The 17,719-nt window shown below is 46.2% G+C and overlaps 1 protein-coding gene across 2 annotated transcripts in view; it reads left to right on the top strand.

Annotated features, from left to right (window-relative positions):
• The window catches only part of RAI2 (retinoic acid induced 2), a 62,735-nt gene extending 48,970 nt beyond the window's left edge, over positions 1-13,765 (top strand). For both annotated transcript variants that reach the window (XM_050775264.1, XM_050775265.1), the window contains exon 2: positions 11,779-13,765. In XM_050775264.1, the coding sequence (XP_050631221.1) occupies positions 11,803-13,395 (1,593 nt within the window). In that variant the 5' untranslated portion in view covers positions 11,779-11,802 and the 3' untranslated portion in view covers positions 13,396-13,765. The remainder of the gene's footprint in view (positions 1-11,778) is intronic.
• Positions 13,766-17,719: the final 3,954 nt, after the last annotated feature.

The raw sequence follows: 17,719 nt of genomic DNA, 5'->3' as shown, positions 1-17,719 counted from the left end.
AGGGCCCTGGAAAACTTTGGATGCTGCTAAAATCTCTGCACCAGGGAGGCACATATTCAGGAGGTTCATGTTGGGTGAGCAATAAGTGCTTGCTGATTGTGTCTATAAAGGGATGAATAATTGACTCACATTCATGTCGTTCCTTAGTTCTGAGTACTTAAGGGTCAAGGTCAAGCCCCTGTCCCCTTTATTTGATCTCAGGTGCCTCCCAATGGGCCCAGCAAACTTAATCATAGTTGTAGGCTCTTGTCTCTATGGAGAAATTTCAAGACTGCTAGGAAGGTTCCTCCCCATGACCAGTATCTGAAATGTCTCAATTATAGTTTCATTTCTTTGTCTATAGCTTTATTACTGGCTGGATTATCTTTATTATACCAATAAAGGAACATAATACTTCAGCCTTATCAGTCATGCACCTCAATGAGAATGAGTTTATCAGCTTCTTTCTGGAAAACCCAATTTTGATGGGAGAAACCTAATTCTGACTGTCCAAGGAGGGGTTGGGGAAGCTGGGGGGGTAGGAAAAAATAAATATTAGACACAGAAAGAAGGTACATTTAGATTTTTTTTCCTGAAACTGATAACTCAACCAAGTCACAAGGGAATGTGTTTGATGATTTTAGAGGCATAGGAGAAGCTCTGCCCAAATTTGGAGCACCTTCCCTAAGTACTTGCAGTACTCAAACTTGTGAACAATGCTATATTTTATTTTTTTACCATGTCCTCACTGTGCTAAGAAGTTCCAGTCCTGTCTCTCCCTTCACCCTGCTGTCCTGCAACCAAGCTATTGCAGATTACAGCATCCCCTTGTGGCCAGCTGAGTAACTCTCATTCAGTGTTTTCCTCACAGCTTTCCTCAGTTTCTCTGTGTTCTTTCACTCTTCTGTTATAGCTAACCAATCTTTCCTTTGGATCTACACGAACTTTTGAGTCTTCTCTACTTTGACTCTTGCCTAGTTACCTCAAAAAGGCTCTTTGCTTTCTCTCTCCTTCTTATCCTTACCCTCGTCCTCTCCGCTTCCACTTCTTCCATGTTTTTGTGAGTGAGAAAATAACCTTCATCACCACTGAAAAGTAGGAGAGGAGAGCTACTTAAGCTCTTGTGCAAAGGAGAAGGAAAACTGAAGGCTATGAAGTGAAATTATGTGCGGTCAATCAGCAGTAACTTCAGAACCCTTAAAAGAGCTCACGAGTTCATATTCAAGATACAAAAGGTTCTGGCCACCTTTTCTTTCTCCCCCAGCCTTTCAGTTTGAATAAAAAATAGATTTTTGTATTTATTTGTCTTCCCACCGTATTTAATGTCTAATATTGAGAGAGCATTGTTTTCTATTTTCACTTCAAATGATCATTTCAGCTACGTTGGGTGTTAGGTGGGTTTTTGTGGGCTGACCTGGAAACCTTGCCATCAGGTGTAACACCAATCCTATGGTAAGTGCCTTCTTAGTTCCTAGTAGCTGATTTTTAAATGAATCTTTGAATAAACAGGGTTGCGAATGTATAAACCCATTCAGGTGCAAAGAGAGCATGGGTGATACTACTCAAGATGCTCACAAGAAATATGGCGGGTGGATCTGATGATGCCAATGATGCCAATGACACAATGATGATGATAGCACTGACAATGAGAATGATGGTGAAGATGAAGACTGCATCGACAGTGGTGACAACAATGATGCTAATGATGTTGATGATGGTACCAGTGATGATGACGACATTGATAATTGCCATGATTTACTGAACACTTTCTGTGTCAGGCACTGTGCCAAGTACTTTACTTAGCTTATCTCCTTTAATCATTACAACCACCCAATGTGACAGGTCTTTTTTTAATCCTTATTTTACACAGAGAGAAACTGAGGCTGAGAACTTACTTGCCCCAGGTCACACAGCTAGCAAAATTAGGCAGAGCTGAAGTTTGAACATAGGCCTTTCTAAGTTCAAACCTTATACTCCTAACCACTCTCGTAGGGGGCCCAGTGCCCAGGGTGAGGCTGGCACTGTCTCCATGGCAAAGGGTGGCAAGGGATTCACATGCACTAGAAAAAGGTGAAACTGAACTCCAGTTCTTTATACTTCAGAAATCTGCACCCCTTCCTTCCAGTGACCCCTCAGAGGGTCTATTTCTGGCACACTGGTCTCTGGAAAATGTCCTGCTAATGACACAGGATTATAAACAGTCTTTTTCCCAGAACAAAAATTTAACCTTTGTATCTCAATCTAATTAGAAGTATTTTCTCTTCCAGAGGCAGGTTTTTTCTTCCTCTTTGTTCCAAATTTAAGAGGTTTCTTTGTTGTCAGAAAAATGTCCAAAAATCATAGCTCTTTAAGATGATAGACCTTGGCCCAAGACCTTAAACGTGACCTGAGCTCCTGCATGAGATGGCTGCTCCAGCAGCATCACCTGAGGGTGCTTGGGGTTCTGGGTGTCCAACTGAACTGTAGGGCATTGGCCCAATGCAGGGATGGACGCTTTCTGACTCTCACAGTCCCCTGTCGAGGTGAGTGTCCCCTACCACCACCAGCAGCTCTTTATGATTTTCTTCTGTGATGCTGAGGTTCGCCAAGACCTGAGGAAGGCAGTTCATTCCTGTTAGTATCAGGAGCAGCCATCTCTAGAAAATAGACATTTGTTGAGATCCTTGCACCAACATCACCCCTTCCAGCTGTCTAGGGACTGGCATTCTTCCCTTAGAGACTTACTCCTATACCTCTGCAGGAAATGTGAGCCTTGAAGGAGCCCTGTTAAAAGCAGATAATCCTGGGATAATATGGATTTGGTTAATATCTTGAGAATGGAGCCAAGAGAGATGGCAACCTGCCTACAAAGAAAGTGGTATCAGGTTGGAGGAATAGGAGATACATGCCTGGCACATAGTAGGTGCCCACATCATTTTTGAAAGAATGAATAAAAATTAATGGACACAAATCTAGTTCCATATTCCAGCCTTGCAGTCAGGCCCGTGTGGGCCCCCAAACCCATCATAGATCCTTTGTGGGCAGGCTGAAGGTAGCAGAGGCTTGGAAAACCAGGCCTGGGAGCTGGTGGTGTCCTCCCTCCAATTCCTCCTTGGTCTTCCCACTTGCCCGTCCTTTGGGGCCCACAGCAATTCCTCCTCCAGCAGCTCCTGGGAGGCTAGGTTTGGACTCCTCCCCAGCAGGCACCACTGGCTCCAAGGAGGCCTGAGTGAGAGTAGGGCAGTCCCCCATGTTACAAAAGAGGAAACTGAGTCCCAGATGTATAAAACAACATTCCAACAGTCATGAAAAGTTCATGTGTGTCCTGAATCTCTTCGTTTCAATGACTTATCTATTAGGTATCACTGAGTCAAGACATGGGGGGGGTTCTTTTTTTTAGCAAGCTCCTCACCTATCAAACTTTTTGACATTTTGTTGGTTGAATCAAACCATCCCACATACTTTGGCATTAGATGCTGGTTCCAATAAAGATGTTCTAATCCTGGGTGACTGACTGTGCTAACTCTATAGCTTGTGTGTTAGACTCAAGTGCTCCTCAACATCTTTTGAAATGTGAAACAGAGGCAACAGGTGGGGTAATGTGCCTTTAAGGAAGGAGCATGGGTCTGGGAGTCAGTGTACTCTATGCTGTGTGAACTTGAGCAAGTCACTTCACCTCTGAGCCTCAGGTTCCTGCTCTTGAAAACAAGCGGGGTGGGGCCGGGCATGGTGGCTCATGCCTGTAATCCCAGCACTTTGGAAAGTCGAGGTGGGAGGATTACTTGAGGCCAGGAGTTCAAGACTAGCCTGAATACCATAGTGAGATTCCAGTCTCAACAAAAATAAAAGTAAAAATCAAGTGGGCATTGTGGCACACACCTGTAGTCCCAGCTACTCAGGAGGCTGAGGCAGGAGGGTTGCTTGAGCCTGGGAGGTTGAGGGTGCAGTAAGTAATGATTGGACCACTGTACTCCAGCCTGGGCAACAGAGTGAGACTCTCCCCCAAAAAACACAAAAAACCCAGAAGGGGTGGGCTGGGCCAGTGATACTGAGACTTGTTCAGGTAGGGGCACCCTGGAAGTCTCCCTGGGCCCTGAGAGCTTCATTTCTCCTGCTCAGTTGCAATGTTTTCATTCTCGCACTCCTGTTAGAAAAAAAAAAAAAATGTGAACACTCCCCTTAACACACACACATGCACACACACATATAATTAGATTTATATGCCTTCCTATATTTATTACATACACTATAAAATAAAAAACAGGAATAAAAAAAGATGAGATGATAAAACAAACATAAATAAGTTTTATGATACCTCAGGGCATGACCTTACCTCCTCTCCCTGGGAAGACCTTGGGCTCTCCTGCTGTTTATGGCCAGTTTCTGATGCTTGGCTCCACTTCTCCTATTTTTCACAAATATCAGATCAGAGATAATATTTGTACTCTGTCCTCCCTAACAGATCTTCCCCATAGCCACTGTCCGTCCTCATGAAGTTTAGTCCCAGTTGCAATGTTTGTGGTCACTACTGTTTTCATAAATGAATTAGCGTTTCAGGGAACTCGTCTCTAAAGCTAATCTGGGCATTCATATTCCCTTCAGAGGGCTGTGTAGACCTCTGGATGTAAAAGGCAATCAACCATAAGGCAGGTGACTATTTTGTGTATTCTTCATATTTTAACCAATTTGAGACTACATTCATGTGGTAATTATGTTCACAGCTTTGGTAAAAAGGCCCTGTGCTGATGTTTAAAGCTTAGAAAATTTAATCACTGGGGCAAGTAATTGACAATTATTATACCCTATTGGGAGAGAAAGACCAGTTGTTACCCAGTTGGAATTACTTCTTAGATATTTAGTGCATCTCAAGTCCCGAATGGTAAAACCATGTATGTATAGAATTAAATGATGAAAATTATGCTTTTCTTACTCGGCTCATAGAGAGTGGCTGGTGATTTTTATGTAGAATTAGGTTAGTCATTGAAGGTTTGATTTAAATACTGGATGGAAAGCACAAAATAGACTGAGAATAGGGCACGGATGGAAGGGGCAAGATTCTTAGCAGAGGTCTCTGGGAAGTCAGCCTTGCAAGAGGGAGAGCCATCTCACGTCTTCCTGGGGGTGGGGGCACATAGGGAGACACTGCAGGGGCCCCGGGGAAGAGGCGGGAGTTTGGTGTGTTGATAGCCTCAGTCTTTTCTGGGAAATAAGAAGGAAGATGGGCCATTGAGAAGGTCAGCAGACCAGCAGTCGTGTGTTCTGGCCTCTAGATTAAGGGTCTACAGCCTCACTGTACATTAGAATCACCTGCTGCATCCTAGCATAATTAAATCTCAGTCTTAGGGGTAGGACCTAGGCATGGTTTTTGTTTTTGTTTTTGTTTTTAAGCTCCAGATTACTCCGATGAATAGCAAAATCTGAGAACCAGTGGTAGACCAGCACTTCTCAGACTTCAATGTGCATACACATCTCCTGGGGCTCTGTTTGGAAGGCAGATTTTGATGCAGTGGGTCTGGGCTGTGGCCTGAGATTTGTATTTCTAACAAGATCCTGGGTGCTGCTGCTGCTCCAAGGACCCCACTTTGAGCAACAAGGGCATCCAGGGGTATTCAATCTTTTGGCTTCCCTGGGCCACATTGGAAGAATTGTCTTAGACCACACCTAAAATACACTAATGATCGCTGATGAGTTAAAAAAAAATTGCAAAAAAAAATTTCGTAGTGCTTTAAGAAAGTTTACAAATGTGTGTTGGGCCGCATTCAAAGCTGTCTGGGCCATATGTGACCCTTGGGCCATGAGTTGGACAAGCTTGGGTAGACAGTCCTACTTTGACTAGAAATAATTGATAGCTGCCTCCACGCTCCATAGAAACCAAAGCTGTTGATATTTTACAGTTGGAAAACACATATCTTGAGAGGATTTTCAGCTATGTTTTAAGATGTGATTGTTGTAGGGGAAGAAACTTACCTTGATAGATGGCTTAATTTAAAAAGCAAAATACTTGACCTCTCAGATAATTTAGGCTATTCTCCAAGTCCTAAAATCCACCTATTTGTTGGTTGTGGACATTTAACACTGAACTATCGGAGTCTCCCATGGCTGGTGAAGGTGAGTGGCTGCCATGTTCTCCCACCATGTCACCTGCGGGTCTGACCCTCTGCTCTTCCCGAAACAAGAGCCTCGTGACCTCTGTAAGAAGTGGCCTTGTGTAAGTTTCAGTCAGCCTTTTTGAGTTGCAGCTTACTCATCAGTAAAAAGGGTCAGCAAGAGTCTTGAGGAGATGTCAGCTTTAATGTCCCTGCCCACCTTGACACACCATGAGTGTATAAATGGTGTGCCTGCGACAAGAGGATGAGGATGAGAACACCAGGCTCAGGAAGGCTTAGGTGTTCATTCATGCACCAATTCATCCAGAATATATTTCCTAAGCACCTACTAGTGCCAGATATGAGGTGGGAGACTATCCCCTTCTCCTGGAGAAACAAGTAAATAAGAAATCCCAGTATGGGCTGGGCAGAGTCAGGACTAGATAAAGTCAAGTTGGGGTCCTTTGGGAGCCCAATGAGGGTGGGGCTTGATCTCAGAAGAAGCAACTTTAGAGCTGAACCCCTTAAGTCAGACAGATGAGCAGGAGTTGGCTGGGTGAAGGCTGAGGTGGGAGAGAGCTCCAGGCTAATGGTCAGACCCTGGGGAGACCGGCCTCTGGTATAATTAGATCTTTGCAATAATTAGATGAGGGGTTCAGATAACAGTTCTGTGACCCCATGATATGGTTTGGCTCTGTATCCCCACCCAAATATCATGTCAAATTGTAATCTCCAGTGTTGGAGGTAGGGGCCTAGTGGGAGGTGATTGGACCATAGGACTTCCCTCTTGCTGTTCTTACAATAGAGTTCTCACGAAATCTGCTTGTTTAAAAGTGTATGGCACCTCCCCCCCACCTCTTGGCAGACACGTGAAGATATGCCTCCTTCCCCTTCACCTTCTGCCATGATCGTTAGTTTTCTGATCCCCAGAAGCAGAAGCCTGTATGGCCCACAGAACCATGAGCCCATTAAACCTCTTTTCTTAATATAATAAATTACCCAGTCTCAAGTATGTCTTCATAGGAGTGTGAGAACAGATTAATATACCCCAAAAGTCTGCAAGCAGAGCTACTCTCCCAGTCCCTCCCCACCTCTTCATCTCTCCTGGGCCCTGAGTCTTTTCCCCACTGTCTCCATACGGGGTGCACATGGGCTACACGGGGTTGAGGCCCTAGCAACTGGCTGCAGACCAAGACATCGAGGTCTCCAGGGTCTCCAGCAACTTGAAAATCCAGGTTGCCCACTTCCTACCCAGCCACACTGCCATGGTTTAGTGACCTCCACTCCCACACCCCCAGGGATAATAGGAGCAGGCAGAATGGATGGGTGCCCTCATTTAAACCCACGTGAAAATGTTTTGCAAAACCCAAACAAAATGTTCCCTGTCGCCTCTGAAGAAATTCATGCCTCCTGGGCTTGAGCATCAGCTGGCTCCTGTGATGTTCCTTGATTTGAAGCGGTCCCCCACCCACCTTAGGCCCAAGCTAATCAGCAGCTTGGCTGAGTGGGGAGATGGGCCTCTACCTTCTCTCCAGTCATTATCTGGCTACTTGGCTTGTCCTCAGGGACACAGACTCACCCTTTGAACCCTCAATTCATGAGCTGGTTTTGTATTCTTAGGGCATCACTGAGGCTTCCAGTACTAGCCCCTGCAGCAGCAACACCCACTATGCTCCCACTAGATGCACCCAGACCACCTCAGCTGCTGACTCAGAGTCAGAGGAGGGTGCTTGCTGGCAGGTTGAACAGCAAGAGGAGGAGATGTAGAGAGAAAGATAGAACGAGACTTTCTGGGAGATGAGAGGGTGCATGATGAAGGCCAAGTTCATGTTCCTTTGCCTGGCTGTCCCAGGGCCAGCGCCATACTTGGCAGGGACTAGGCAGAGGCAGGCAAGTCTGTCTCAGGGCCAGCAGCTCTCTAGGGAAAAGCCCAGGGCTACTCTCAGGCCTGCTTTGGCTGAGTAGTCAGGCAGATCTGGAGCTATCCTGTTGAAGGAGGTGGAAGTGAGGTTTGGGCCAGGGGTTTTTCCTGCCCTGAGATCCTGCATACTGCTCCCCTCCACCCACACCTTGGCCTGTCCTCTGTCCTTCATCTCACTGGGCCTCAGCCTTGTTCCCAGAGACTTGAGTCACAGCAGGGGATGCAAGGGCCTGTCTATAGCTCGTTGGTGCTGAGATGCCCTCCAACCCATGTGACACCTGTCTCTGGAAGGCAGGCTGGGGATAGGTGGGTAACCAGAAGTAGGCTGAGAGGATGGAGGGCCCTCAAGTCTTCCAGTAACAGAACCATAGCCACTTCGGGCTGCAGTCCCCAAGGACAGGAGGAACTCCAGTGACCAGAGGGACAGATAAGGCCCCTTGTGGGATAAAAAAGAACAATAGTTCAATGACTTTACTAGGAAGGGCCTGGCCTCCACTTTGAAGAAATGTGATGCTCACGTACTGTTTCCTGCATGCGTCTGCAGGCACATGCACTCGGTGTTGAAGGAGAGGCTGTGGGGACTGCTTTTGCCAGGAAACAAAATGCATGGAGGGGCGTGGCCTTCACAGCTCTCACGGTCGAAGGGAAGCCTGGGAAGCCCAGCCTTTATGTACCTTTAGGCTAGTTATTTAATCTCCCTGCAGAATCAGTTTTTCCACCAACAAAATTGGCATAATTATAAGACCCCTCTGGCTGGGTTGTTCTCAACAGAGGGCCTGGCAAATAGCAGATGCTCAATGAGTTGTAGCTCTTGCTATCTGTGGGAGGAACAGGGGCCTGAGGGAGGTCACCTGCCCTGGCAAAACCCTCTTTTCACTTTTCTGAGCAGGACTGTTCTGGAATGTTAGCAGGCCTAGACCAAGGCCAGGCAGGGAAGGGATTGAGGTTTCACAGGAAATGATGAGAGCTGGTACCTAAGCTGAAGGTGTGTGCAAGGAGCAGGTGGAGGAGGCATCCAGAAGTTTGCCTTCTTTCCTTTGGGAGGGGATTGAGAGAAGCAGACAGGGAGGGAGAGAAGCTGCCATTTCTGCAAGGGTGGACAGATGCAGCTGTTATGAGAAAGATGTCTCACAGCTGGATAATCCTAACCCCACAGGAAGACCAAATGTGTCACAGAACATGTATTGACTTCTGTAGCTGCCGTTGTCCTCACCAGTCCTACTGCAGCTTCCCTTCAGCCTTTTCTTACCATTCCCCAAGGGTTCTGGCCACTGTGAGGGACAAGGATCTGGCCTTAGGTTCTCAGGGCCTTCTTGGGGCTGCATACAAGTGGCCAACAAATATTTGTCCTGCTGATTTGGATGCCTCTCCTGGTATAACGTTGATGCCTTTGCATGCTAGCAAATCTCTGATCAAATACATGTTGCCTCCACTAGACTATAATGTCCATGAAAGCAAGAACCTTGTCTGTTTCACTCAAGATGAGTGAATGAATGAATTCATACATGCGTGAATGAATGAATTCATACATGCATGTATGAATGAATGGTGTATTAGAGGCCAGGTGCAGTGGCTCACACCTGTAATCCCAGCACTTGGGAGGCTGAAGCAGGAGGATCACTTGAGGCCAGGAGTTCAAGATGACCCCAGACAACATGGTGAAACCCCATCTCTACTAAAAATGCAAAAATTAGCCGGGCATGGTGGTGTGCGCCTGTAGTCCCAGCTACTCGGGAGACTGAGGCAGAAAAACCACTTGAATCCAGGAGGCAGAGGTTGCAGTGAGCCAAGATTGCGCCACTGTGCTCCAGCCTGGGCTGCAGAGCAAGAGTCCTTCTCACATAAATAAATAAATAAATAAATAAATAAATAAATAAAATAATTTAAAAAAGCATCTTAGAGGCATGGCGTCTTCTGGGCTGAATCAGGCTTCACTCATAAAGAACCAGATCCTTCAGCTAGGGCAAGCCCCCTCAGCCTCCCTGGGGCCAGGCTGCCTCCCAACTCTGTCCCAAGGGGGTTACTGGCCAGCATGCTGGGTCACCTCATGGCTTCCAGAGGTAGACACGCTCTGGATCCTGCCAAAAGTGTGGCCCACCAGTCATTCTCCACAAAGCTGTTTGCACAGCATCGTTTCCCTCCCCGCCTCTCCTCCTGCCTCAGAGAAACTCCTTGTTCTGTGCATTTAACACATTCTGATTGCCTGGAAATACCACAGAGTTGTTCATTTGTTAAAGCTGCCTTACTGTAGTGAGACATCATTTGTTTCTTTCTTTCTTTTTTTTCTTTTTTTTTGAAATGGAGTCTCGCTCTGTCACCCAGGCTGGAGTGCAGTGATGTGATCTTGGTTCACTGCAACCTCCGCCTTCTGAGTTCAAGCCATTCTCCTGCCTCAGCCTCCCGAGTAGAGTAGCTGGGACTACGGGTGTGTGACATCACGCCCGGCTAATTTTTGTGTTTTTAGTAGAGATAGGGTTTCATCACATTGGCCAGGCTGGTCTCGAACTCCTGACCTCAAATGATCTGCCTACCTCAGCCTCCCAAAGTGTTGGGATTACAGGCATGAGCCACCACACCCGGCCTCGTTTGTTTATTTCTAACCCCACAGTGTGCCGGGCTGCCTCTCTTTCTTGTTTTGGAGGTTGTGTTGGTAATTTTGGGGTGGAGAGAGGACAACGAGCTGGCCACAGGACTAAAATCTAGGCAGTTGGGATAGGTGAGGTCAAAAATCTCAGTTGCCCAAGGCCTGCCCAGTGAAACTGAGGATTATTGAATTATTACTGAGCCCAACCAGACTCCAAGGCTGCTCAGATCCCTGAGTTAGACATGGTGCCTGCCTTCTCCATGGTAACGAGGCAAAATATGGACAGGTTTCCATGGAGAGACCTATCACATCTGCAGCCCTGCCTCCTCCAGGAAGCACACGCGCTAGGTGCCTTTGGCCTCTCAAGAGGTGGCCAGAGGTCTGTGGGAGGTGCCAAGGACGTTGAGAAAGTGTGCCTGACCTTTGAGGATTTTCGTTTCCAACAAGTGTTCCATCTCCCCAGCCCTAGGTTCATCAATGCCCTCTTCCTCTTGGTAGCTAGATATTAGGAGAGGCCACAGATCAGATAGATGAACTGATTGGGGAAATGACAGCGGACCCAATGACCATTTATGCGAGTCATCATCCCATCTTCACCTTGCCCTGGGGAATGGATTTTGCTGTTATTGGGAGAAATGGGAATGTCGTTGGTCAGAGGGAGACAGAGAGACAACTGTAATGACCCTTGTGTAAATGGACTGCTCTTCCTTATCAAACCTCTTTTGGAAGAATGATTGCTACAGAGTATTTAAAATGCCATTTTCCATAGTCATAGCATATTCAAATGTGACAAGGCGTTATTTTTTTCTGTAAAGGAAAGTAAGTCTTCACTGCTTATTTGAATTTGAACGAGTCAAATTTCTGCATATCTTAACTGTCTGACATAGCAATGTGGACTGAAAGTTTGTTTTTGTTGAAGGCTAAACATATAAGCTGAGAATTAGGCTTAAAAAATGCCCGGTTTAACCTCACTTGGCTATTTACTGATTACATCATCTGCATTTATAGCTTAATCAGCTGTTAAATTGGGGTTCTCCAAGCACAGATGATCATGTGGGTGTGTTTGCATATATTAGGAGATATCTATAACCTGAATATATACATAGAGAGATGGGTTATGCTCCCTGGTTAACTAAAATGTGAAAACTTTCTAAAGATGTGAGAGAGCTCTTAAGGCAATTATAAACAGTCTTTTCAGGAAGAGTCATATTGTATGTTCTGTGTTGCAGGCCAAGTGGCATCAGAGCTGAGTGATGGACAACCTGCAGTCCCAGAACCTCTCCATGGACATGACTGACTCCCCTCCTGCCTTGGCTAATAACAGACTGGAGAATGGCATGGCTCAACTGATCACCACTGAGGCCTGGAACATCAACTCCACTGACCTGGTAAAGAAGGCCCTGGTGACCGTGCCAGCCCCATCCATTCTGAACCCCCCTGCCGAGTCTCAGAGTGGTATGGCTCTGAAGGTGGCAGCCACTGTGTTGCAGCCCCTGTGCCTCGGGGAGAGCCCAGTGGTGATGCCCATTCACATGCAGGTGGAGGGAAGCTCCGCACCAGAGCTCAATCCCAATGGCAATGCCACCTACGTCATGACCACCCAGGGCCCCGTGCAACTGCCCGTGGTGCTGGAGCAGCACGTCTTTCAGCACCTCAACTCCCCTCTGGTCCTGCCACAGGAGGACCCATGCTCCTCCAATACCATCCACAACAACCTCTTCCAGGGAGCGGAGGACTCGGAGGCCCAGCCCCAGCTCCTGGACCTGAGGATCCCCAGCCAACCGCAGGAGCCCACTTTGCCATTTGAAGCTGTGCTCCAGAATTTGTTTCCCTCTCAGGGCACTCTCGGGCCCCCACCTTGTCAGCCTCCTCCTGGCTATGCCCCTGTGCCCCCCCAGCCTTTTAGCTCCCCCTTGTCCCCCCTGGTCCCACCAGCCACCCTCTTGGTGCCGTATCCTGTGATCGTCCCCTTGCCTGTGCCAGTCCCTATTCCCATCCCCATCCCGGTGCCTCAGAGTTCTGAATCCAAGTTCAGCTCCAGTTTCCCCAAACCGCCATCTTCCTTTGGCCTGCACTCCTTTAAAGGCACCCAGACCCCTCTGGAAAAAGATGAACTGAAGCCCTTTGACATCCTCCAGCCTAAGGAGTACTTCCAGCTTAGCCGCCACACGGTCATTAAGATGGGAAGTGAGAATGAGGCCCTGGATCTCTCCATGAAGTCAGTGCCCTGGCTCAAGGCTGGCGAAGTCAGTCCCCCAATCTTCCAGGAAGATGCAGCCCTAGACCTGTCAGTGGCAGCCCACCGGAAATCCGAGCCTCCCCCTGAGACACTGTATGACAGTGGTGCATCAGTGGACAGCTCAGGTCACACAGTGATGGAGAAACTTCCCAGTGGCATGGAAATTTCTTTTGCCCCTACCACGTCCCATGAGGCCCCAGCCATGATAGATGGTCACATCAGCAGCAGTGATGCCGCCACCGAGATGCTCAGCCAGCCCAACCATGCCAGCAGCGAGGTCAAGACTGAAAATAACATTGAGATGGTGGGCGAGTCCCAGGCAGCCAAGGTCATTGTCTCAGTCGAAGATGCTGTGCCTACCATATTCTGTGGCAAGATCAAAGGCCTCTCAGGGGTGTCCACCAAAAACTTCTCCTTCAAAAGAGAAGACTCCGTGCTTCAGGGCTATGACATCAACAGCCAAGGGGAAGAGTCCATGGGAAATGCAGAGCCCCTTAGGAAACCCATCAAAAACCGGAGCATAAAGTTAAAGAAAGTGAACTCCCAGGAAATACACATGCTCCCAATCAAAAAACAACGGCTGGCCACCTTTTTTCCAAGAAAGTAAATAACGGCTTTTTAAAATTTGTATGATTATAATATGGGGAAAGGTGCATTGGTTTTATAAAAAGGCATTTAAAACAAATTATCTTTGTTAATTATTTTGGGGAGTAGTTGGGAAATGGAAAGGTGACTTGGCTCTAGAGGCCCTGTATGCTAGTATCATTTTCTTTTTTAATTTTTGACTTTTCACAAATGAGTAAATAAGAGCAACCTATTTTTCAAGCAGATTGCACATTTTTTGCAGCTTTAATGGAATATTGGGTGAATTAGAGGGGTAAAAAAAAGCTATTTTCATTGCCACAAAGTGCTTTGATGATGTAATACCTAATAAAGGGTAGGATGAATATTTCACAATAAATGTTTGTTTGCACTAATTGGTTGCAGTATTCCATCATTTATAAAATTTACATTCCTTAACTGGCATAATTTGGCCAAAACTCTTGCTTGTAAAAAGCTGTAAGTTATCCGTGATTAGAGACTTAAGCCTTTCAGGCATATTGGAAAATATTTCCCCATGCCCCAGTAAAAGAAGGGTTAGGAATATGGATGACCTGGAGCAAGTCATTTCCCACTTTGGCCTTGAGTTTTTTTATTTCATTTCTTAAATAAATAAATAAATAAATGGCAAAGAAAAGAGACAGGGAGGCGAGTTTCAAGTGCCCAAGACTCCTTTCAGTTCATATAGTTCTTGGGTGTATAGAATTCTGTGCCTGGACCTTCCACAGTCTAAGACAGACAAATGTTTCACAACAAAAAAGTAACGTGCTTCCTTCCCACCGACCAAAAGTTTAGTTGGAAATGCCCTTCTTTTCAAGGGCAGTACGAGCATTGTTCTCAATGATGGAAAATCTTGCAAGTCAGAAGTAGTGGCGCAGGCCAGTGGATCAAGAGATGGCTCATACATTTTCCTAGCCTTGGATAGAGATCTTTGAGGGTGGAGCCAGGGAAAGAAGACAAAGTCATTCTTTTTTAGTTCAGCTCGGTGATTATCAAATGGGGTGATTTTAACCCCCGGGGTATATCTGGCAAAGCCTGGAGACATTTTTGGTTGTAGCAGCTGAGAGGAGAGATTACTACTGGCATCTAGTGGGTAGAGGTCAGGGATGTTGCTAGACATTCTATAACACACAGGACAGCCCCTAGCCCCCAACAGAGAATGATCTGACCTGAGATGTCAGTTGTGCTGAGGCTGAGAAGCCTTGGTTAAGCCATTTCTTGATGGACAGAAACGATGCGTGTGGAAGGAGACTGCAGCTCTACCCTGACAGCAAAGGCCACCCACACAAATGAGGAACGGGAGGAACTGTGAATGTGCATTTAAAATAGACCTGCTAGGTGGCACAGCACACTTGTGTCTGAAACTATACTGGCGAGAGACTGATGATTGCATGCCTGCTTTTAAACTTAAAGCTCTTTTTTTTTTTTTCACTTCTTGCAATTAGTATGTATCTAGCTGCTACAGGGAGCATGAACAGGAGGAAAAGCAGTTGTGAGACTGTTCTTTTATTACCAGGCCCTCTGTGTACAGGGTTACAGCTTTAGCTGGCCCTGTGTCATACACCCAGAGTGAATTTTCTTTCTCCTGCTCTTTTCCTGTGTTAATTTTTTTTTTTTTTTCCAAAATGTGACCAAGTAGCTGTTTCTCGTCAGGCTAACTAGTCCCAGTCTATAGCATCAGCCACACGCCATCCTTTCAGCATCTATGTGGCACAGTCTTTTTTTCCATTTTTATTCCTAGTGTGGGTTTCTGGCCATGTTTCCTGAGCATAGCACATGTCTTCTGGTTTCAAATGGAACACAAAGGTGCCTGGGAACCGGCGTTTCCCATTCGTCTGCTGTTGTTTTTCCCCATGCTTACGGTTATTTCCTCCTGCCACTGCAGTGCTGGGTGGCCTTCCTGCACCAGCTGATGGGGCCCGTGTCTTTGCAATATGCTGGGAAGAACTGCTGAGTCTCTGGCTTTAAGGGGACAGAATTCGCCATTTGCCCTTTAGAAGCAAGTGCTTAAAGCCGAGTGACACACAAGAGAAAAGGAAGGCAATGGTAGCCTGTAATTACCTTATAAACCTCAAGCCGCATGTTTCTCTTTGTTGTATCTGGGAAGCCCTTTTCCTGTTCTTTTCCTGTGTTGTTAAAATTTCTTTTTCAAAATGTGACCAGATAGCTTTTTCTTGTCAGGTTGACTAGTCCCAGTCTATAGCATCAACCAGACGCCATCCTTTCAGCTTCTACAAATGGCAAGGTTTGTCCCCTCAAAGTCAGAGACTCAGCAGGTCTTCCCAGTGTATTATAAAGACACGGGCCCCATCAGCTGATGCAGGAAGGCCGCCCACCCAACTTGAGACGGCGGCACTGGCTGGGTGAGAAAGGCTGGCTACACAGCCGACCCTGGGTGTTGAGCCAGTGTGGGACAACTCCCATCCCTGGGATAAATTCCTGGGGCATGCCTCCCTACCCGCCCCAGCCAAATCCATTTATGATCCTTCCCATTCAACACTGGGAGGCTATTGTAATGGGGACTGGCTGTGGCATTGGGAGGCTTGCCCATTGAGCTTTGTGAAGGCTGCACACTGAGTGTTGTGTTGGGATCAGGGTTTTGCTACTGGGGCAGCAACACCCTCTGCCTGCCCCTCATCCAGGCGTTTGGTGGAAACTGGGATCCAGTCAGCTTGGCTATAAGCAGGCCAGGAATTAAGAGAAGGGAAAGCACCCATTGTTGTGGCCCCTGTGAGCCTAAGGTTCCCTGGTGGTTCAACTCCATGCCCCTTCCCCAGTCGGGAGTATGCAACCTTTCACACAAACCTTTGAATAAAAGCCATTAGCCCAGAACCATGGTTCCTGGACAGAGATGTGTGGTCCCCACAGGGCTCACAAAGAGGGCCACCAGCACACTCTCAGGCCCTGTGGTTTTTCTGCTTGATTCAGCCAGCTGTGATCACTCCTATCTCCCACCCCTCACAACTATGTCCAGTTCACCTACTCTCAGGTCTCGGCCATACAGGATTTCCAGCAGGCTTTTCCTCAAGACTTGATTTGTCATCTCTTTCAAAAATGCTTTGGGCCAACCAGAATAAAGATCAACCTTTCAGGAAATAGGATTAGTCACCAGGAATGTTCAAATTTGCTCAGACTTGTCAAGATGGCTTCAGCTGGCTTCAGTTCAGAAATTGTAAGAAACTGGAGCAAGTTGTGAAGATCTGTGTTTGTGGGTAGTGATCATCCTGGCAGAGGAAAAACGAGTAGATCTAAAGAGGGAAAAAAGAGAAAGATTTAAAGAAGGAACAGGCACTGTCCTAACCACGGAAGTCCTTGACATTGAGTAGAATATTCTGAAATGAGGTCAAAGATTTGTTTAGATTGAAAGGCAAAAGTCTCACACTTTTAGCATGAAAAAATATGCTTACAACAGTAAAAACTCCAAACAAAAAGAGAGAAGGAAGGAAGGAGGGAGAGAAGGAAGGAAGGAGAGAGACAGGGAGAGAGGGAGAAGCCAATTACTGAGAGAATATGGCAATAGACTCATTATCTTCATAAGGAGTATAATTAATACAACAGGACAGGAAAGGATTTAGATTCATTTTACAAGTGAGGAAATTGAGGCTCAGAAGAGCTTTCTGCTTTCAGATTTTAAGCGCCAACAACTAAAAACTATGTACTTGTCATAGTCTTAAATGTTGGGTCTAAAGCCCAATGAACCCACAGGAATTTGGACTCTTTAGGGGCAAAAGCCAGGATGAATTAGCAGAGAGTCTGAATTACGGATTTTTCTTCAATTATTTTCAAGACCATTCCAGTTAGCTGGAATGCCCAGAGCACTTGGCACAATGGTGAGGGGGTGATTTCAAGCTGAAGAGTGGGGAAGCCAAGCCTCTAAAAGCCGCACTCAAAAGCTGCTAAGCTGAAAACTTTAACAGCAGGGAAAAAAGCATAAGAGGTCATTTTAGCAGACTTTACTCCTCATTAAATAAAAAAGGCAATTTTCCACGACTCACTACCACCAGGTCAAATAACTCACCTCCCACATCAGCAAGACAAAATAGGGTGTAGTTGAGGTCCTTAGGGTGCTATTTTAACAAATTGATCATTTAATTTAATTAACCCATATTGGTTGACACTATCGTAAGTAGTATATATAAGTGCTTGAAAGAAGTAGTTCCAAAATATTGCAAATAATCCACCTGCAAGTGTTATTAGACCAAGGGATTTCTAAGTAAAGTGAGATTTTAGTTATGCCTTGCTGAGGTTTCAAACAAATTCGAGTTAAAGGCGAAAAACTGTTGAGGTTTACTATTATTAATTCCACTTGTAGATTATTTTCCATCCAAATG

The sequence above is a fragment of the Macaca thibetana genome, chromosome X, assembly GCF_024542745.1.
Source record: "Macaca thibetana thibetana isolate TM-01 chromosome X, ASM2454274v1, whole genome shotgun sequence".
Taxonomy (NCBI): domain Eukaryota; kingdom Metazoa; phylum Chordata; class Mammalia; order Primates; family Cercopithecidae; genus Macaca; species Macaca thibetana.
Note: the sequence above shows the minus strand (reverse complement) of the source record. Positions and strands in the feature narration are given on the sequence as shown.